The sequence below is a fragment of the Bacillus rossius genome, chromosome 11 (assembly GCF_032445375.1).
Source record: "Bacillus rossius redtenbacheri isolate Brsri chromosome 11, Brsri_v3, whole genome shotgun sequence".
In the NCBI taxonomy this organism is placed as follows: Eukaryota; Metazoa; Arthropoda; class Insecta; order Phasmatodea; family Bacillidae; genus Bacillus; species Bacillus rossius.
Window position 1 is genome coordinate 47665018 of NC_086338.1, and position 23223 is coordinate 47688240.

General features: G+C 40.0%; 1 protein-coding gene across 1 annotated transcript; it reads left to right on the forward strand.

The window, feature by feature from the left end:
• The first annotated feature begins 1940 nt into the window (after window positions 1–1940).
• LOC134536915 (calcium-binding protein P-like) lies at window positions 1941–22617 on the forward strand. The gene is made up of 3 exons (XM_063376995.1): window positions 1941–2127; window positions 17669–18868; window positions 21089–22617. Exons 1-3 carry the CDS (start codon window positions 1974–1976, stop codon window positions 21112–21114), a joined length of 1380 nt encoding a protein of 459 aa, XP_063233065.1. The 5' UTR covers window positions 1941–1973; the 3' UTR covers window positions 21115–22617.
• The last annotated feature ends 606 nt before the right edge of the window (window positions 22618–23223 follow it).

Sequence of the window (23223 nt, forward strand, 5' to 3'; positions counted from 1 at the left end):
CCCCTCCGCCAGAGTAGCCGCAGTGACGTCAGAGGTTGCATGGCCTTGGTGAAACTCTTTGCATGCACCTAGCGGTCCACAGAAAAAAAAAAACCCATAGACCATAATATATGTACGTTGTTACTTGTTGTTTACTCATACTAATCAAGTCTGTGTTACTATATCCAAAATTTTAATAGCTAATTTTATTCACGTTTTAGATCAAAACTTTCCCTTGGAGAACTCTATCCTTGGTGACTTACCAATAGATAATCCTCATCCATTGCCTTCGTTGTCCTGCCAGTAGACCGACCATACCAAGAAGATAGGTTAGGATTTAGACACCTGATAGGTACTTCTGTCTCTGCTTTCATGAACATGACCTACTCCAACAATAATCTACCCAAACTATGGTTATAAAAAATTACTTACTCGAAAAGTACCAAACTTAATTTTTTGTTCGTAATTAATTGTACCATCAAATGTTCTCGGCTTGACGTTGAGTTGTGAAACATTGTTTATAAGATATAAACAGACTTGGCTTTTGCGTACATGGCCATCTCTCGTAGCTGTAAATTTCAGTTCATGTAAGCAGAATAATGCCAGTTAGTTTACTAATGGCACACCAATATACGCATGCTTGTGTTGAAATTTTTTTTTACATCAAGTGGTAATTTGACACAGAACATATTTAAATTTACTTATAATAAGAAAAAAAAAAATCAAACGTTTGGTTGCCTCTTGCAGAGTCATGGAGTAAAATCCAAGATAAATGTGTTCAACTTTGTATAAAGTCAAGGGAAATTCAGGGAAAAATCAGGGAAGTTGAAATTGGTCAGGGAAATTCAGAGAATTTACTTTAAAACCTGGGACAGTCATAGAGATTCCTCAGTGATAGTAGGTAAAATGAGGGAGAAATGTCATGCTTCGTCGTGTTATCACCCAGTCTCTAATCATTTTTTTCTCTTCCAGATGATGTTTCAGTGCATAGTCATGAACACTGTAAAATGGCGTATGCGAGATTACGTTTGAACGGGTACAGCCATAGGGATAGTGCAGGCTGGATTATCTCAATTTCTTTTAGAAAATTGCAAAATAGGTAAATTATTTTTAAAAATTTCGTCAGTGAAATGTGTAATTTTGGGTCATGGAAAATCATGGTAAAAGTCATGGAAGAATTTTTCTATAGATTTGTGTGGAAATCCAGTTTGTAGGTTAGTCAAATTGAAATATACTCTCCTTTGACGAAGTTCAGGCTTCTTACACTTAACCAATTGAACGTTTACAAATTAAATACAAAATGATAACAAAACAAAACGTATACAACTAAGTCAACTTGGATAAACACGATAACCAAGAACATTAAAACAATTGACAAATACAGTAGAAGATAGATAAAAAAAATTCTAGCAAGTTAAAAAAATACTGATGGAAATAGTATTTAAAATAACGTGCGGTGGGTGTGGAAACTGTGTTCCGCCAATGTAGGCGGGCACGCAAGTAATGACGCACATGTTACTTTTTCCTGTCGCCCGCCCTTCAGTGGTCCATTCTAGGAGAGTCTACGGAACAGAAAATAATTGAACAGCTGTTGACCCGATTTGTTGCCAAACATACCACAACTTTGGGGTACGTACCAGGCTTAGAACCTTGCTACTAGCAACGTGAATAAGACGAATTAGAAACGACTGAACTCAGGGCATAAAAAACCCGTTTTGTAAATCGTGAAATATATTTAATATAAAATAAGCAGTTCAAGCTGACTACAAGGTTTAATAGTCGTAAATGCGTACATTAAAAATGAGAAACGAAATACAAGTAATTATTGTACCGTGCCAGTACTTTCGTAACGTACCATAAATATGTCGTTGATGTACCGGAATTTCGCTTCCTCCGCTTGGCAACACTGGCTCCTGACGCGGAGGGTTTCCCTGCCGCAAGAGTTTCCGCCTTGCGCCGCCGCGCGGCCGCGGCGCGCCATTCGCCAGCCAGACATGACGCCGAGCGGAGGTGCGAAGCGCTGGGCGCTGTGCTTCATCGTGGTGCTCCTGCTGTGCGCAGGGGACGCCCGCAAGAGCAAAGGCTCGGGCAGCAAGAGTCGCCGCCCCACCAGCCACAACACCAACACCCAGACGCAGTCCAGCAGGGGTGAGTAAACCTGCGCTGGTCCGCTGCGTAGCGTAGCACAGACGCAGTGCTGCCAAGCGAGCAACTCATCTGAGTCGTTAGGCCGGGTTTATAGAAAACGCAAGAACGCAGGACGCGACAACCGCAAGAAATTCACAGTCGTTTATAAAAAAAAACGCAAGGACGCCGGCCATCGCCAACGTCAAAAAATTAAAAATTTCAGGAATAAGTCATGATTATTTTGTTTTTCATTGCGCTTCCTCCATTGCGGTGTATTCACTAGAAGAATGCCAGCCCAAAACATAAATAAAGAAACAAAAGCGCAACGACTACAATCGCAGAGCCTTCTATATGCATTGCACGACAGTTTCAGTTTCCACATACTAAGGCAACCAGTATAGAAGGCCGAAACGCAAGAAGTAGAAAGTTGAACAACTTATGCGTTGCGTTCTTGCTTTATTGCGTGTCTTGCGTTTTTTTATAAACGTGCTGGTAGAAGAGTTATGGTTGGACTTTTACCGTAGTTGCGTTTCTGCGTTCTTGCGTTTTCTATAAACCCGGCCTTACGAATTTAACGTAAATATATATATATATATATATATATATATATATATATATATATATATATATATATATATATATATATATATATTTACTGATGTAGACGTTAAATAACGGAATCATGGAGTGTTATTTATTACGGAAGCAGAGAAACTTGATTAAACTTTTAAAATATTACTTATCAACGTTTGCATGCGAGAGATCTCGCCCAAAACAGTTCTTGTTGTCAATGTAATGAGGAAGTAAACGTTTTGTCAAGTTCTCTAAACTCCTGAAACTTTCTTTAGATCTTAAAAACGTTGGTAGTTTTTAAACTAATTAGATAAACGACCACCGTTCCTTGGATTACACACGTTTTATAAATACGCCGTTAAAATTATTAGTTTACAAAGTAGTTTTTTTTATGCTAAAGTTATACTTGTTTTTTTTTTTTGTCGTACCGATTTTGCATGGATACGCCCTTAATGGCCATGGAAATGTAAGTTTTGCCATGCAGTGAGGGTATAAACACATGGAGCAGAAATAACTAAAAATAATTAGTGTCTTGTTAAACGTTTTCGTTTAACTACCGTACCAACAGAGAAAAATCGTATTTTGTGCGCATTATTATTTTTTTTTTTTGCTATTTGGTAACACTGCAAGGAAATATAAACCAAATGACACGTATTCTAAATAAAGCTCTCACCGCCCAATGACAAGCGACAGCGTGCAGGGAAATTTTGCCATGTGCTTAAACAACTTTTGGAACGCGCGACTGACCTTCCATTGTCTTTGAAACGACACCAGAATATGTCTAAAGTCTGATGAAATACAGCCCGCGTATTTAAATCACGGTACAGGAAAAATTTTATTAGTCACTAGACGAGCATTGTGCGTCTTCTCGAGGTCTTGCATTGTGTAACCAACGAACTCTAAATTATGGTAGGTAAGAATGTTTCATTTTGACGGCCGCCATGTTGGCAACCGCTGACAGGTCGCTCTGACAGCAAACTGGTACGCCTGAGGTGTTGACGTCTTCACGACTGAAAAGCAAGGAAAAACAATTTCACCACCTCGCTCAAGGAAGGAATTCTACGAAGAGAGAAAAGTAGTTTGCCTTGATTCCAACATGGACTGGCGGCGTCCCCAAAAATGGTTATTTAAGTCGTCAGTAGTCAACGGCATCAGTGCAAATAAGGAGTCACTTGGTGAAAAGTTAGTTGGTTTAGGTCAGCTACAGTAATAATATTTAAAAAATTTGTTAAAATTGTAGTTTATTTATTAATGCCGTTAACCTACCATTCGCCTTATTTCCTAGAAGGCGAAAGTTCGTAGACATGGTTTGCGAGCACAGCAACAAAACACAAGAAAAAGTCTATTAGAAATTTTTTGAAGATACGTGATGGGCTTACACTCGAGATATTCTGTTGGTAATTATTTCTAACGTGCCAGCAACTTAGCTAGTTCTCTAATGGACCGAAAGTTGCAGAAGACTGCAGTTCTAATCAGTGTTTTTTTTTATTTTATGATGTGCAGGATTCTCGGATAATAGTTAAGAATGAGCAATTCAGAAAAGCTTGCAAATTTCAGAATGATATAATTTGGAGTGTGTTCTACATTTGTAGCTACAATACATTTGCATTTTTAATAAATTTTGAATGATGACTCCATTTGATTAGCTTGCAAACCAATCATTATGGAAGTATTAAAAATGAAATTAAGTGTTCTTACTCCTAAGATTGTAAAAACGTAGGAAAACTAAAATTGTAAAACGTGGCATAATGCTTAGTTTATAAATAAGAATTGAAATATGCACGAAATTTACCCATCCCGAAGCAAATAAGTTAAATAAACGAAAACTGGTGTATAGCACCTCGCGAAGTAGTTGGCAGCTCTGTATATTGGGTGTTGCCTGAAGTTCCCTCATCTATTCATAAGATGTTGAGCAGTGTGACCCACATACTGGTTGGGGGAGGGAAACCTAAATATTCACTAATCCCGAGTCAGACGCACGAGTAATACATTCGCGTTTATCATCATATCATTGATATACGAGAATAAACCAAGCTTTCAATAAGATTAGTTTTGAAGAAAATCCCCTTAACCCAAAAAAGAAATCTTTGCTAACACGAATTTAGTAATAAATAGTAACAATTAATGTAAATCATTAGCGTCTTATTAAACGTTTTCGTTTAACAGCACACCATCAAATACGTTCCAGTTGTTTTTAAATCTTATAGTTTTTATCTGAAACAATTTATGATAATACAAACAATTAATACAAGGGGTTAAAAAAAAATTGGGGTTGTAATAAACGTTACGTTCATTACGTTTTTAAATTGAGCCAGAATTTTATAGAAGTCCGTAAAATATTTCCAGAAGAAATGGTACTTCGAAATCTACCTACGGCTGTAGGCTGTGCCCAAAAGGTTTTTTTTTTTAACCTCGTCCGCTAAGTTGAACGAACGAAATTCGGACATGTTCGAGACTGATCTGGGGTCAGTGAATGTAGGTTTTACCGGCTAGTGAAGTGGTGTAATGGGTCTGCAAGCTTCTCTGCCATTGTAGAAGCGAACAAAAGACTGGATGAGTGAGATGGTGGAGAAGGAAAGAAATGGCAATATGCCGCACGCGAAGAAGAGACTGAAAGGTCGAGCGAGCAGGATTGCCAACTTCTGCGTAATAAAGTATTTCCTGGAACGACACCGACAAAAAGAGTTAATTAATTGTATTCGGGGAATTCCTGTGCACAGCAGAGTATTTGCGGAACACAGACAAGACGTTACATTTTATTCATTATAAGTATGTACGCAGAGTTTTGGGAATAATTTTATACATATTATTTATATTCGTCTTGATACTTCCTTACTTGTTGATCTAATTTGTACTGTAATTTCTTCAGGGTCGTTAAGACGACTTTCGGATTAGGTCCGTTTAAAACGGCGCCCTTTGGACAAAAATCAAATCGTATTCCTCAGCCAGTTTTTTTTTTTTTTTTTTAAGTTTACAAATGGAAATGCTGGAAACAGGAAGTCGCTCCGAAATTTTAGTAAAACTAGCAACTACCATAATTTAAATGAGTTTTCATTTGCACATTTAATCTCAGGTAAAAAACTAGTTTTCTTCTGAAATGTAGCTACCATATAAAAGTTTTTTTTGGCACATTTTAACATGTCAAACATGCATTGAGTATACGTGTATATCGTTACGTATATTTTTTGTATGGGACTATCTCAAAAATAGGTCAAAAGCAGGGTACGCAGAATTTCTTTGGGTTGGAGGGGTGAGGATATGTTTGTTTCAAATTTACTTTTAAGTGCGACTGCAAGTTAATTTCGGGGAGGTATATGTTCCGATAGGCCTTTCAAATTCCCCCACCCCCCAAATCCTTTGTTCACACTCCTGATATATGATTTTTTTAAGTAACCTTTAGTGGTTACGTTCTTTAAGTAATTCATGCAATGGGGAATTTTGATTCAATGCAGTTTTTTTTACATACACCATTGCAGTTTTGCACTTTTCCGTTGAATTAATTTTAGTGCTGTCTGATATTTAGAGATTGAACTTTTTTTTTGTCAGTGCTGTCGTTGCTGTGTTATCCTGATAATACTTGTTTAGTTTCATCGTTGGTTCCGTTATGCCCGAGATCAGCTTATTCAGCCTTGTTTTCTTCTATTTTTTATCTTCATATTTTTATTTATTTTTTATTTTCGGAATTTTCCATGACAAACAGTGCAAAACTGCAATGGTGTCTGTCGAAACAAAAACTGCATTAAATCTTTAGTGGGAGTGGTAATATGGTAAAATAGAGTATAATATAAATTATCACACATCTTATCAGTAAGCACTGTGTTGGACGCTCTTTGGAATATCCCAGTTTCGCAACGCTGCATCGCTGTTCTTGCACGTAAGCTCGATAGTTGTTTTGCATCGTCGGCACGTTTTCATTGCCGCAACAGCAGCAAAACTTAAACTTCCAGGAACCCATTAAATATTGCATTTAAGGCACACACTACTACGTTTTTAAAATTTGAAGGTTTTTTTTTTACAAAAGAGTCGTGAAGATTTTTTTTTTCTCATTTATCGGGGGCTCTCACGACCATTACAGTTGACGCTTGACTCTTTTCACTACGTTGTTCACTCGCGTGAAACACGCTATCCGCATCAACGTGCACATAAAGAAAAAAACTACTGCATTCTATCGTCACCGCGGAAAATAACGAGTACCCACATGCATACCAACTCTCCACACGCGATCCTGGCCAATCATAGTCGCTCTTGGGACTGCTGTGAGCATGATCATGGGGCTTTATGGCGTGGTGGCAAGATAAGGCGCATTTAAACTTTATTTCCGGTTGTTACGTATGTGTCCTTTGCCGATGCAGACTTATTCAAAGGATCCTTTCGATTCAAGGCTGCATTCAATGGGAAACTGGTCCTGAAAGGATATCCAATCCATATTCGAATTCTTTGGACGTTATAATTTCTTCTTTTTTTTCCCCCCCAGGCAATTTTCAATCTTTAAATGTTCACGTTTATCATTTGACAGTAATCAATTAAGATAAAAGGGTGTAGGGAGCAGTTGGCTGGATAAGGAACAGAATATCATTAAGTGAATGTGTTCTGAAGTTGAAGTCAACTGGTTACCAATTGGATAAAATAAAAATGCGAGTCTTTCAGTACTCGCCAGGAATGTGTAGGTAACATATCTAACCACGGTAACGAGCAAATTCACGTGTTCTCATGTGGCAAATACCCTGATAGTACGAAACCTGGGACACGAAATTATACGTAGAATATTTAAAATAATGCCTAGCGTGATAAATATACCTACTCAAAATATATTTTCAACTTCATTTCTGGGCACAAATCTCACAAGGTTTCCGCAAAAAATGTTAAAAATCGTTGCCGGAGCAGCTACGTAGACAATCGAATCGTTATATTTGCAGAGTGAAAGGTTAAATTACTTAATCTAAACGGTTGCTATAAAAGCGAAAAAGACTTAAACTTTTTTGGACCTGATTTTAGACGAGATATTTAAAAAAAAAAATACTGCCCATCGCTGTTAAGATTCATAAAACAGTTAATGATAAGAAATTTCCCTTTGGCTTTGTGAACTTTGGTTCGCGCCATCCTACACAGATGGCAGCACCGTGGTTACACATTTCCGTTCCATTCACGAAATTACTCCCACCATATGCCGTATACCGAGAGCTAAGATGTTGCGCATCAAAAAAATGTTACGGCATGAAAACTTGAAACCAATTTGGCATTATTTCGGTTCCTCTCCCGTCATTTAAAATTTTTGATTTGTATTCCGTTAACGCTCGATTATCCGGCAAAATCTCTCCTGCGGCTCGGCCGTGGCATGGAACATGCCGGACGGAAGACCTTCAAGTTGCCTGACACGCCGTAGGAGGGCGTAAGGCTGCCTACACTGTTAAAAAAATTTCACCTTTAATTTACGAAGAAAGTTCGTTACAAATTATCCGGGGATATTCGTAATTTTACGGCTCTCTTCGTAAATTGAGTTCACTTTGAACGTGAAACAAAAATAATATTCTTTGTATATTAACAAGAAAGTCTACAGTAAGAACACTCTTAATTTTTATTTAATGTGTGTGTTGACCTTTGTTTAGAACGAAACACGTAATTCGGATGTCGAAATAACGGCGTAGTTTCTACGAAGATTATTTGAAACTGCGAAGAACTCTTTTTTAGTTCTGAGTTAAATTCTTCGTTGAAAAGTCCCGTTAATTTTACTGTGATTTCTAACAGCGTAGTTGTGTAGGTGCGCCAGGATCTTCTTGCTTGCGCGTCTGACCTTAGCGCGCGGTATTGAACAGTCGCCAACTTGTCGTCGGGGTCAAGCCAAGGCCCCCGAGCTCCGACCGTCCTGCTCAGTGGCGGACACAGGATTGACTTCTCGGTGGGGCGCCGATAGTCTGGACCACAATGGAATATCCTGTTCATTACTTCAGAACAAAAGATCGCAGGTTTTTTTCGCGGCCGTTCGTCTGGAGTAGCTTGGCCTCTCGGTCGTAGCCGCGTCCGAGGCGAATATAAAAACCGACGTTTGGGTCGACATTGCAGTCGCCATCATCAGGGTGGATGTGACTGCAATGTCCGAGACCGAAACGTCGGTGATCTATATATTCGCCTCGGACGCGGCTGCAACCCGGAAGCCAAGCTACTTTATTACTTCAGAAGTCGTATTATCCAATGCACGTTATCCTTCTTTGGAGGGCGGGGGCACGTGTATTCTAAACATATTAATTACTATTGACACTAACACAGGGGCGCAACATCTAAATGTCCAAAGGGGGGGCGATATACCTTTTTATATAGAATCATCGATCCCCCCTATTGAAGCGTGGGGGTCCGGGGGTCCGCCCCCGGGAAAATTTGTATTTCAAGGTGGAAAATGGTACTATTTAAGCAGTTTTATTATCTAAAAATTGATTACACAGCACTTTCTTAGCCCCCGTTTGCCCCCACTTCAAGGTTTCAGGGGGGGGGGGGGGGCAAAATACCCTTGCCCCCCCCCTTATGTTGCGCTCCTGCACTAACATACTTGACATATATGCCTACAGTAGTAGTAAAAAATTTCTCGATTTCAAGGGGGGGGGGGGGGTTGTATATATCCCACATGCCTCGAGTCCACCACTGTAATTTTATATTCTAAAAAAAAAAAAGAGGCTCAGACATTATAACACACAGGCGATCATTAACGAAACTACTAGACACCCTTTTCAAGTAAAATTCGAAGCTTACTAGTCCGAAAGCAGAATGTTTAATGATTCTCCCGAGGATTGTGTTTTTAAGATTCGTTAGTGACCCGTGTTCCACATCTCCGACAAGGCCCCTTAACACTTTTTTTTTTGGGGGGGGGGGGGGGGGGGGGACACCAGCCTCCTCAACTACATTCAAGCTTTGTTTGTGCTCTTTTCACCTTTCCACTTCGATCACTTCGTGACTAATGACCATCTCGTGACCTTTGGGGATGAAGAATGTGCTTTTTTTTCCCCCCCCCTTTCAATTCCAATCTGTGTCTACCCTTGGTTCGTTTGTACTATTTCGTTCTATTGAATTATGGTCTTAAGAATGAAGGCCGTGTTCTGAATTCACCTGAAGTATGTACTCTATACGTACTCGTTCTCAGGAGTGACCTCTCAACCAGGGACATACTTGGAGGACGGGGTGGGAGGATGTATCCTCCCCTCTCCCTTCCCCCCCAGAAATCGTTAAAAATCTGTCATTCCCACCAACAAAAAGGAAAGAACTTGAAAACAAACAGCTTCCCCTCTCTATTTTTTTGTTTAATTTACCTCCCAAAATAAAAGAAACGAAATTCTGCGTACGTTCCTGTTCACGACTACTGTCCGAAATGAAAGCGAAGTATGCAAGTATGCGAGCTAACGAACGTGTGTGTGTCTCCTACTTCTACTGTCAAACATTCGCTTCCAACACCTTCCAACAATAAGTTGTGTCAAATAAAGTTGGAATGTTACCCCGGCACAGAAAACGTCATGTTGGACGACTTGAATTTCCATAACAATATTTTTCATGCAAGAAGGTTTCTGAAGTCTATTGGATGTTGATGCGATCAGCCAATCAAAATGGAAATGACATCAGTTTCCGTCACAACGAGTCCTTAAAATGGCGTAAGATACTTGGGAGATTGAAGAGATTATAAAGATGAAATAACTAAAAATAATGTTAGTATGAATGTCGTATGCGAAATGATGTCATGTGTCAAATGTAACGTATGTGCATATCACTCAAAATTCACTGAAAATTTATTTAATATGTAAAGAGTATTAATGTGAGTTAACATTGAAAATATATTGTCAATTTAAATGCACAAAAACCATTTCATCGAGCAATGTGATGCATAATTTGAATTCAGCATGAGATTAAAATTGAAAAGTTTGAGATAGCTCAGTCTAAAAATAAACTTCGATAGTGTGACATGATTTCAAACAAATTTGAAGTTATCTGACCGAATTTATTGATGGAGAAAATTGGAAGCAATTTTCCGTCTAATTATCAATATAGTTGGAGAAAAATACAGCATATCCATTACAGAATGTCCCAGTTATAAAATTTAATAGTGTCAAATGGATAAGTGTTGTATTGGTGTTGGTTCAAGGTCAAAAAAAAGAGTAACTCAAAACAGTTTTAAACAAGCGCATTCGCGAATACTGTTTCGTTGTTTTCTCGCTTGCAGCGCGAAATAAAGGCTCTTTCCCCCAATATGTGAACCCGTAAACTTCATTTGGCAACAGGATGGATCCCATCCCCATTGGAGTTTCTTTGTACGAGAGTCCCTGAACGTTGGAGACGACGACAGAGCTCTTTTTCGCTGGCCTCCGCGTACACCTCTGGAGCTTTATAAAAGATCGTGTCTACGTTCCGCCGTTACTTAAATGATCTGCCAGAGTTGAGACACACAATTGAAGAGGATTTATTACTTCCATTACTCCGGACGTGTGTTAACCAAAATGTGGGAAGAATTTGATTTTAGGTTGGATGTGTGCCGTACGACTAAAAGGTGCACGAAATAAAATAAAAAAACTAGATTTCTTTACCTTATATTTGATGTGCGATTTGTTGTGAATAGTCTAAATTAAATTGTTGTGTACCATTGAAACTGGGACATATACTGTGTGGACGCTTCTGTACTTGACGATATTGGCATGGCCTTTAAAGAAAACGATATTTTTTTTTTTTCCACATCGCGCCCGACGCTCCGTTTGCGGTTCCAGCATGACGTGAAACAGACTTGCTTTGTTTCGCGAGTGTGGTGGTGTGGCGCGCGCTGAAATGGCGGCGCGGACGCTGATGGACAATGGGGCGTCCTCCCCATTAGTCTCATTTCCCGCGCGGCCGCGTGGCGTGACAAACCCATCGCGCGACCAGGCTTCCAAGGTCGCGGCAGATGTGAGGGGACTCTGCCACTGAGTAATTAACATCCCGCGGCTCTCACATTTAACCAATTATAGCTGCTCCCAGCTGGCCGGCCGCGTGTTCCTTCCGTGAAATTATCGATACCAGAGAAAAAAAAAATGGGTTGTCTGTAAAGTCGGTTTACGGACGATAGTTTAACGTGACGTCATAACAAAACATTGATGAAATGATTGCATACTTTTATGGATAAAATTGAATCATTTTTATTTTAATAATAAAAGAATAAATACTTGAAATTATACTAGTAATCAGATTTTTTTAAATGCAAGAATAATTAACCTTTATTGCCGAAATTGTTGTTGTAATAAGCAATGAAAATCACATTAACTTTTCACTTCACTTTATAAACAGTCGACGAAACAGTTCACGTGTAGATGACTTGATATTAATTTAAAAAATGGGCGTTTAGCTATGAAGTTTTAATATAATTATGAACAAGTTTTCATATAAATATACTGTAATCAAATATCTATCATAAATTATATGAATCACCATAATTTTTTTAGTCAATTGTAACATAACCTATTATTACTGCACTCGCCGACAGTGTAACGGAACTATGAGCTTAACGGGACAATGTGCGTAACGGGACACTATTTCGTGCGTGCAGCCGGCTTTCATCGATTTATTAGACGTTGTCACTTCAAAAATAATGTGAGCAAGTATTCTGAGTACTCGCCAGAGTAAACTTCGGTAACGAGCAAATTCGCGTGTCCTCGTGTTGCAAATAAAATTATTGTAGTAAGACGTTGAACAACGTATTTCGCCAACCCTACGTTTGAGCTTGGAGAGTTGTTTCTGAGCGCCGCGACTCTGCAGAGAGCCTGTTTTCTGTCGCACGCCGCAGGAACGGCGAAGGAGTGGGAACAGTGCTGCGTCTTGTGGTCGGGGATACAAATTTTTAAGGCCTGATTCCGAGGAAAGGTAGATTGGAACTCGTTTATAAATGGCCAGAGGACCGCTCTGACTTGATGTCCCGCGACGAAATGTCTAGCTGGAAGGGCCCTGCCTTCGTCACGTGCTAGTGGCAAAAACATCCCGGGACAGATTTCTTTCTGCGAGAAAGAAGGTTGTGTCTAGAAACTTTCCCTTTCTCTCTCTCGTTCTCTCTCTGCCGGTGCCCCTCGAAGTAGCACGCGTTCCTTCGGCTTTTCCCGACGCCAACTCGTCCTTTCTGCGTCCTTTCCATCGTCGGTCGGTCGTTTGGCACCTGTCAGTCCAGCTTATCATTTAACATTTACGTAACATTTGCATAAATAACTGAAAATGTCTCGCTTCGAACATTTTAGCGACCTACCCGTTAGAGGAATCTGAGTGATTTTAGACAGTTATACATTTTCCCCAGGGCAAAATTCAACGCTTCTGGCTATTTCATGACATTATTGTAATTTTTCTTAGTCATTTTTGTAACTTTACTGGGGTCTGAATTCTCAACATTAAAGAGAGAAAGGTTGAATATCTATTAACTGTAATAATACTTGGTGTTTTATTTTCTTTCAAACAAACAATATGTTAAACCATATACTACTAATGCTTGTATTTGAATTTGAAATGAAATTCAGTGCTACACTTCAGAGATCCGAAATTAATTGAATTACCTACGTTTGAAATTGACTTTATTTTTATACTATCGTTGAAGTAGTAGAAATGTTCGTGAAGTAGCGAATTGCAAATTAATTCCCCAATTAAATCCTCTTTCGTAGGCCGTGTCCGAATTCAAGTACGCAGATGTGTACTTGCGTCCTTATGTACTTCACTTTCCCTTGTGGCGTAGGAACTTGATGAATCCGAACAGGTTGTTAATTTTTTTTACAAACAGATTGATTGAAAAAAAAAACGAGAAAGTGAAATGTCATTTTCCACTCTTCATTAGTGTGAAACAAATTTACGGCAATTTATATTATGATTCTACCTTTGTTTCTTAGTTTACGATCGTTATGATTTTCATGTCTTTGTTAAAACTTTCCTACATAAATGTTTAAATTTTTTTATTATTTTTATCTACTTTATTAATATCAGCAAAACATAAAGGAAAATTATTTTAGAAGTCTTATAAATTACTTCAGTGTTTTTCTTTTCAAAATTACGACGTTTCTCTAACTTGAAAGAACGCAAGAAGTACGCAATAATCGTTTACTGGCATACCTTCATACTTGTTTTCCCAGTTCGGACTGGTCTTGTGATGTCACTTCAAGTATGTGAAAGTACATGGCTTAAAAGGCGAATTCTGGCCTTGGTCTACCATCGCTTACTGTTCGTTTCGTGCCTTGCAGTCCAGCAAACATGAACTGGGACTATGCACCGTGAACTTGTAACTCGGAGGGGAAACAACAGCCGTGGTTATCTGCGACACTCGATTGCAATCATGTTATTGTTTACATTCTCTTCGCTGCTCTTTCGACCTTCCATCGTCGAGTCTGCGTCTTAAGCATTAAATGAAAACAGTCGCGGAGAATGATTATCCAAAACTGTGTTACATTCCTTGGCAAAGGGCTCTCACAAGGGGGGGGGGGGGGTAATCCCCCCAACGAAATCCTATTAAAATTCGAAATAATTCCCACCGACAAAAGAAAAGAATTTGAAAGCAAACAGATGTCAAAGTGGCTCCATCCCTCCTCTCCAACTCCCCCATTCCCTCCCCCCCCCCTCCAAAAAAAATCATGGTTGACTCCTGGAAGATTTTCGGGAAAGACTGTCGTACAAAGAAATGATGTAGTTACAAACCATGGCATTAAGTTAGAGAGTGGCCTTCGAATATTTACAAATCCATTGATTGTCTCAAACTCTGAGCTTTCATATTTTCATGTAACTTTTGGCAAAACAAAATTTTCACAGATGAAAATTAAGTAAACACAAATATACCTTCCAAAATAAAAGAAAAAGAAAGGAATTTGGGCTCGTGAACCACGACTCTCTTTGTCTCTCTCTCTCCCACAAATGAAATTATTCATCTGCTCCTGATACAGGACGTTCATCAAAACCAAATAACGTAATTCCCTGACTTCGCCGTGTCTCTTATTATTTTTCACTGTCCTAAAACCTGAAATATTTCCATAAAAAACAAGGAATACTTGTTTTGTTTTCACTTCTTTCAAACACTGCCACTGTCACGACGTGACGTTGTTATGGATTCTTCAGTTTCGTGACATAGTGGCAAATCTGTTTACACACGACAATAACAGAACGCTTGGAAACTACTTGCCATAGTTATGATTATTACCTAACCCCCTCCGAGGGTACCATCACTTAACGAAATTCAGCGTCAAAAATACTTGACACACCAGCATTCCAACGTAACAAAGGCCGAACCTAAATACATAATGCATTGCACAGTTAAAGTGATAGTCCAACCATTTAATTTAAATTCCCTGACCTGACAAATTTTACCCTGATGATTCCATTTCCCCCCCCCCCCCCTTGAATTTTCTTTGATGTAGGACACCGTGCAATCGTAAAAAAAAAAGAGAGAGAATAATTATTTTGCGATTAGATTGTCTGCTTAGTATTGGGTCGTCTAATATCACATTGCCGGCTATATGCTAGAGTTCGCATGCTCTGAAGCATTGGCTCAAATCTCTTTACGCTACATGTACGTACGTATTCTGATAACCCGCATTAGAAACGCGAGTCTGGGAATTTAGGGAGTTAGAAACCGCACATTATGAGATTTTAACAGGTCTGCCTACTTTAGGATTTTTATGTATTGTCGAAAGAAATAAGTTGTTACAAACGTAACTATAACTATTTATTGGTCGTATTACTCGAGTATTATGTTTTAACTTTAAATTCTCATTCAAGCAACCGGAAGGTATTTTATTTTCAAAATTGGAGAAATCTTTATAACGTTCTTATTTCTCAGCGTAGACTAATATTTTTTTTATATCAAACTTATGGTTTTATGGTAAAGAATATAATTAAATTCTAAAAATTTTGCCATTGGCCTGTCTAGAAGGGCTTATCGTGGTGGCTAATCGCACTGCGATCGGGGCACAATAACTGCTAATCTAAATGTAATTATAAGAATTTTTTTTTGCGAATTTTTTACCAAATCTGAGAGTATTTTTATTGAATTAAATTACGAAAATCATGCAATATGGCCGAGTCTTTTATTTTCGTACGTTGTATTTACAGAGAACAGAGTTCAAACTAATACCTACTTAACATTACCAGGCCGATTATTTTGTATTTTCATTGTCTGTCTGGCCCCGAACCCGTGAAACCTGATCATTGCCACCAACAAATCGAAATAATTTGAAAGAAAACTGTTATAAAAGTGGTTACTCCTCCTCCTACGGAAAGGTAATTCTGCATATATCTGCGTACGCTATTGCGCGCGCGAGGCTGCTGCCATCTATGCCTGCGGCAAGCAATTTGATACAGTTTTAGTTTTAAACTTTCATTAGTTTACTTTGATGACGTAATCGTCTCTCTCAACCTATAATATCCGCTGTAAAATAGGTTTCACGCCGGAAACCCTTAGTTGATAAAAAAAAAATTTCTAGTAGCCGTTACAGAAATTTGGCAACGCCGCGTGAAAGAGCCGTAGATCCTTGCCGCACGCTGCGCGGACGAGGATCTAGGGAACGGCGGCGCCCGAGCGCCTCGCTCCAGAGCTTTCTACGCGCTAGTTACCCAGTGCTCGGTGGACGTGACGTGACGATGGCAATGAGGACAGTCCCACACGAATGAGTCAGCCGACAGGAAAGGAGATCCAACGAGACTGCTCGCACGCTCCGAAGGCATTCAACACTACTTGTGTATCGAATGGGAAGTCTTATCACTGACCCCCGATCAATTTCCAGCAATCTGTAGTTCGCCTCTCCCTGTGACGGACCCAGCTTCAAATTTTTTGGGGTGGAGAAGGGGATATAGATGACCGGAGGGTTTTAAGTGGTTTGTATGTTCCAGTTAATGGAAAGTCAAAAATTTTAAGAAATAACTATCCCCTAAAAGGCATTTCAAAGCCTTTAAGTGATTTCAGCAAAAGTTAAAATAACCAATAGCACAAAAAAAGTTTAAAACATTAACACGTTTAGGTTTGGATTGGGAAGTGATGGGAGAGGTGTAATAGAACCACCACTGGAGATTCCCTTGTGCAACTTTTTTCAGAGTAACTGATCCTTATTTATGCAACTAAACGTAACGGTGAAAAAAAAAAGTGGGGGGGGGGGGGGGGGGGGGGGAAAGGATGGTTTGTTCCACAACGCTACGAGCAGTGGTTGGTTAATATCGTTAATTTTTGTCAAACTCCTCTCAAAGAAATAATCTATGAAATGGTCGGGACCTACCCAAATTGTTTGCATCCCACCATTATCCTGGCTGTACTTCATACCTGAGCCTACTTTTACCGACTTAAAATAAGAATAATGAAAAATGAAGAAAAATTGTCATGCCTGGTTCTTGTATCGCAAGATTAATGTAGGTCTATTTTGGTTTGTTAGTTACCTAATTTATTTGGGTAAAGAAAAACACATTGAATTTAAATTGTACACACTTTTACTGCCCGACTACAGCTGTATTAATAAATCTTAAGTACCGGAACAAAAAAGCTACACTTCATTAAGAAGAAAAATTCTGGTAGCTCAGTAGTTAAAAAAAAAAAAAAAAAAATCACATATTTGTTTTAATGGAAATTTCTTAAGTATAGTGGCCCACTTGTAATTAATTGATGAAAACATTTCTGAGATAAGCAAAGGGTAGTAGCTAGTCAAGACTGCCGATATTACCATGAAATAATTTGCAGATAAATTTGGAAATGTCAAAAAGTGCCAAAACTAAGAGGGAAAAAAGTAGTTAAATAGTATTTTTTTTAGTTCTAAACTCCCAAACGTCCATTGGTGTGGCCTGTATTAGGTTCCAGAGGGCCCTCGAGTTTTCGTTTTGAAGACGTGCCAGATTTTACATTTGGTGCGTTGACATATGAACATTTATCTTGCAAATTATTGGGTATTTTCTTTGGTCTACCGGAATTGAAAATTTAGTTTTTGGCCCCCACGATCACGGAGTGGACTAGAGCTCAGGTTTTGTGAATGCTTGTTTGTTATTCTTGCAGACTTCCTGAACAGGGAGAAGGAGAAGTCCGCCCCTCCGCCGCCGAGCCACGGCGTGCACCAGCCTGCCCACAACCCGGCCTACGTGCCGCCGGCCCAGGGCGCGCCGGGGCAGGGCGCCGCCAGCCGCCCCATAGGGTTCGTGCCGCCCCCCGGCTCGGGCCACCCCCAGCCGGGGCACGCGCCCTACCCCATGCCCCAGCCGGCCGGCGGCGGTGGACACGCCTCCTACCCGGTGGGCGGCGGCGGACACGCTCCCTACCCGGGGCAGCAGCAGCCCCACCAGGTGCCCGGGGGGTTCGGCCAGGTCCCGCACCAGAGTCCTGGAGGGTTCGGCCAGCCGCCCCTCCAGAGTCCTGGAGGATTCGCCCAGGCGCCTCACCAGACTCCCGGAGGATTCGGCCAGGCGCCTCATCAGACTCCCGGAGGATTCGCCCAGGCGCCAGCCGGTGGGTACGGGCAGGTCCCGCACCAGAACCCCGGCGGGTACGCGCAACCTCCCCAAGGTGGTTACCAAGGAGGGTACCAGCCTCCTCCGCCGGGCTACGGCCAGCTCCCGCCCCAGGGATACGCCCCGCAGCAGAGGGGCGGCGGCGGCATCCTGACCCACGCGCTGGCGGGAGGCGCCGGTCTTGCCGTGGGCGGCCTGGTCGGCTCGGCTCTCTCCGGGGGCGGCCACCACACCCCTGACGTGCACCGGGAGGTCATCATCATCGACAGGGACAGCGGCAAGGGCGACGCGACGACGGCGGCGGCGGCTGCGGCTGCTGCGACGACCGCACCGGCCCCGGCGGTGAGCAACCCCGAGGGGCAGAACGGCACGGTGCCTCAGCAGGGCTACTACGGCCCGCAAGGGCAGTACTACCCGCAGGGCGGCGGCTACTACGGCCCGCAGGGCCAGTACTACCCCCCGCAGGGCCAGTACTACCCCCAGCAGGGCTACCCTCAGCAAGGCTACCCGCAACAGGGCTACCCTCAGCAGGGATACCCGCAGCAGCAGGGCTACTACCCGCCTGGCCAGCAGCCCCAGGGCGTATTGCCGCAGGGACAGCCGGGGGCAGACCCGGCGGCGGTGGCGCCCAATGGCTCGGTGGCGCTGAGCCCGTCTCCTGAAGCTTCCACCGCGTCCCCGGACAACTCCTCAACCACCACGACCACCACCACGCCTGCCACCACCACGCAGTCGTCCGCTGGATCTGCTGGCAAGTAGTCTTGGGAACTTCTTGACTGACAACAGGACAGACTGTTGAAATTAGAACTGAATCATTATTTTGGACACAAGGCGGATCTGCTGGCAAGTAGTCTGAGAACTTCTTGACTAACGACAGGACAGACTGTTGAAATTAGATCTAAATCATTATTTTGGACATAAGGCGGATCTGCTGGCAAGTAGTCTGAGAACTTCTTGACTAACGACAGGACAGACTGTTGAAATTAGATCTAACTCATTATTTTGGACACGAAGGCCAGCACTAGTTTGCACTGTATGTTGTGGAGAAAACTGGAAGAATGGACGAATACACACACTAGGGAAAACGAGCCAAATTCAGCCAATGTTGAATGTAAGACATCACAGAGAATTGTGGAAGAAATTGGTCGGAACAATATCACAGCACATCGACAGGATAGTTGCTGCAAAAACTGTAAATACAGACATACATCTTTTTGTTTTTGGACAACACAGCAACACAAATGTGAACCTAGCTATCAAATCAAACATGTTTTCTACAACACAATGACAGCGCAAACAAACAAAGTAGGCTGGCTGTCCTGTCTTTAAATCGAACATGTGACATCAGCTGATATTGGCTTGTTTTCTGTTGTGTTTGTGTATGCATATTTCTTTGTCCATTCTTCATGTTCTCTCCTTGCCGTACAGTGCAAACAAGGAAGTGTGTATTTCAAAAACAATTAATTAAATCAATCTTCCCCATTGCAATAATCATTCAAAGACATTGTTGAAATTTGATTAAATTTGGTAGTGCTTAAATTGTTCAAAATAATAGTAATCTCTAGACGGTTTTGAAATGAGCACGTCTTTACTACTGATGGCTTTAACCATGAGATATGCTTAAAATTTCCAATTCGTTAATCATTTAGAGGCTTGTGTGTTACTCTGCATTTGCCTACTAGATAGTGAAAGCAGGAAGTAAGCAAAATGTTTAAATAACATTTGTCCCTGATATTGAAATTTAGTCTCATGATGCCATAAAATTGTGAGGGAAAAAATGGGGATATAATGAATGTCCTAATGGCTGTTGGGTCAATAATTTAAGACCAATGTATTTTAATGTAAACTTTCAGGAATCTTCAAGTAATTAACTAGTCTGTGAATAAACTAAAGAAAGAGAAATTGATGCTATATATGTATGAAGGTATGTAGATGACTTTAATGGTACCTTTTGAACTGTTGTTGGATTTTCATCAATTTGGTGGGTAGACAATTATATTCAATGAAATTTTTAAGTTTGTGAATGAAAAAAAATTGGTGTGTTTTTTTTTTTTTTTTAATAATAATATATTTAGTAAATAAACAAGTAGCTTTCAAAATCAAACGCATTACTTTAACATCTGGCTTGAAATCCAAACAGGATAGTGTCCGTAGAGTTAATGATACTGCATGCCGCAAAATGAACTGAAGAAAATAATAAGCACTTAAGTAAATGTGACCTAATTATATCTATCTACTTCTTTTACAATGTACTTTGCATTAATTTAACAGTTAACACATTTATCTGCATTTCTTAATATTTAGTTGTTAAGTTGTCGATTTTATTGCAAAAATCACTTACTAGTTATGGGATTCAAACACACACAAACATACAGATAAACAGACGGGAGACAATTTCAAAAATTATAATTTTTTTTAATCATAATATTAGTAGCAGTTTCCAATAGTTTTTTTAATTCATCCAATATTCAGAGTTTTTACCTCGAACAGTCTTATTATTAGTATATTATGTCTATGAGTGAACAAAAAGTACCAGTATGAGTTGTGCAACACGTTTTTATTCATTTTATCGCCAACGAAGGTGTGAAATAGAGTAAAATTTTGAAGATACTCCAAGTACAGTTTAGTGTTGCTACTGTGCGTTAAACTCGAGTGTTCAATTGGGCCTGGAGTTTTGATGATGGAACACCGTGAGGTCTCAGTTCGAGGGGTAATACCAATGGTAAATGGCTACATGTTTTCGGAGGCCCGAAGGCCAACGCATCCGCCTTCCGCCCCTCCCAAATGTGCGCCCTTTAAGGGTAGATTGGGAGTATGCTTACAGATCTGTATAGTCCAGAGCCCCGCCTTACTGAAACTACCAGATCCAGAAAACATGCCCCCTCCACCACTACAGCACCCGCTGGGCTAGAAGAGTGGCTTCACAGGCTTCCCAGGTTCCTGACGTTCGCTTGTTTGTTCTTGCCAACAGGGGCGCAGACGTCTGGTGGCAGCTGACTAGAGGCCCCGCCGGCGCTCGGCTGGGCCGCGCTGGTGATCGGCTGGCTGTGCACGAGGCTGGCCGTGTCATCCGCACGCCCCTGAGGCGTCGGGGAGCCTCGCTGCACGCTTCAGCGATGCCGCTGCCTTGCATGCGCAGCGTCCGTGCTTATCCTCTTGTAGTTAGTGGATGTCAATTATGTGGTAACAGTCGGCTCTTCTGCCACTCCCCCCACTGTTTCTCTGTGCACACGGGACTTCAGTTACCGATTCTGAAGAAGTGACTACGTGAAATGATGCCAGATGCCAAGGACTTGAGTTTCAGGTCACGTGGACTATAATTGCAGTGATTTCACGAGTGATGAACATTTCATCAAGCAATGTCGGGTGTTCACCCGAGTTATTGAGGAAACTTTATCGTTGATGCATTTTTTTGTTTGTTTGTGACTACACGCAAGTCATTAAATGTTTTACGTGTAGCAGGTGGAGGTTTTTTTTTTTAAATTTAAATTCTGTAAAATAATTAAAAAAAGAAATGCTGTACATTCACAAAATGACTGTGCCTTGAGTTTCAGTGTCCACTTTATTTAAAAAGTGAGAGTTAGTCAAAGGTGAATTGTAAAATATTTTGCTGAGGATTCATCTCAAAAATACTGGTATGAAGTGTTTTATTAGCAGTTCTTGTTCGTTTAGTAAGAAATAAACTTTGAAGGCCAAAATAAATTTGTTCTATATGTGCAGGACCTTTTCAGTTTTTTTGCTATGAACATAAGTGAACTATTTACTTGTTCAAGTATCATTAAGTGTGGTTTTTTTTTTAAACTAATACTTCCATAATTGTTTTTGTGAAATTTGTATGGTTAATTTTAGGTACGGTTAAGGTCGCCTAGATTAAATTTGGTTTATATAGTTTTAAATTTTATTGGTTGCAGGTATTGAATTATGAATGTTTTAAATTTTATTGGTTGCAGGTATTGAATTATGAATGTTATGTTGTTTATGACCAACAATCTTGTAAATGTAGTATTCATATTTGGTTTGTACATTTGTATGGTGTTTTTTCTTCTACAGATAATTTCATAAAAATTTTTCTATATTGTAGCATATGATAACTATCATGTTATCACTAATTTGTTTTCAGTTCCTAAACTTTTTAACTCATGTACAGCTCTTTACTAACTCTAGTTTTTAAATAAATTGTGTAAAGTTTTATTCCTTTAAAATGTCTGGTGAAGGGTTTCTTTTCCATTTTTTTAACATAACAATTTACTGGTGATGTTTGTAAAGGGAATTGCTTGGCAGATGTAAATTTATATCATGTATACACTTTTTCAAATAGGTAATCAGGTTATGGTTTAATTTAATGTCACCTAAACAATACGTGTTTACATCTCATTTACACAATAATGTATTCATATTTTTCATCAATTATTCAATTTTGATGTTACCATATTTGAAATTGTGAACATTGTAATAGTATTAAATACATTTTTAAGCCACAATAAATAATTTTTAACACCATTTTATGTGGTTCCAAATAATTTGTATTTAGTGTTTGTGGTAACCTTCCAAAGAAATATGTGCCAGGTTTTTTTTTAACTACAAGGATGTTGGGAAAAGACTGCAACTAAGAACTGACTGCGAAATCAACAATGATCACAGAGTTTTTCAATGCAGTCAAAGCAAGTTAGCTAGCCAAGAGACTTTTGAAGGCTATTTCATGTAAATTATTATTTTTTTGGTTGGGAGAGCGGGGGGTCAGTATTGGTCAAAAAACCAAATGTTCTTAATATGGACCAGTTAAGAGCAGTCTTGAAGTTCAACCCAGAAATTCTGAGTTTTTGAATGACTATAAAAATTTTATACTTCAGAAAAACAATACCATGGTACATTCTGAAAATGTCATATTAGCAGTGAGAACCCACATAAGATATCTTGGCTCACATAATATTTAAATGGACATTCTTAAACGATGCACCAAGTTGTTTTGCAATTGAAAATAAAAACATTTTTTCCTAGAATATATTTTTCACTTTACTAATGTGAACAAGAGTTTGAAGCCAAAACAATATGAAGATAAAAGCGCTGCAAAAGAATGAAATTCACAAAGAAAACTTATTCTTGTGT

What these genes read in the sequence shown, in the direction of transcription:
- LOC134536915 (XM_063376995.1), top strand. Translation starts at nt 1,974, where the DNA reads ATGACGCCGAGCGGAGGTGCGAAGCGCTGGGCGCTGTGCTTCATCGTG. An exon ending in CCAGACGCAGTCCAGCAGGG is followed by an intron (nt 2,128 to 17,668) that starts GTGAGTAAACCT and finishes TTATTCTTGCAG; the next exon opens with ACTTCCTGAACAGGGAGAAG. An exon ending in GTCGTCCGCTGGATCTGCTG is followed by an intron (nt 18,869 to 21,088) that starts GCAAGTAGTCTT and finishes TCTTGCCAACAG; the next exon opens with GGGCGCAGACGTCTGGTGGC.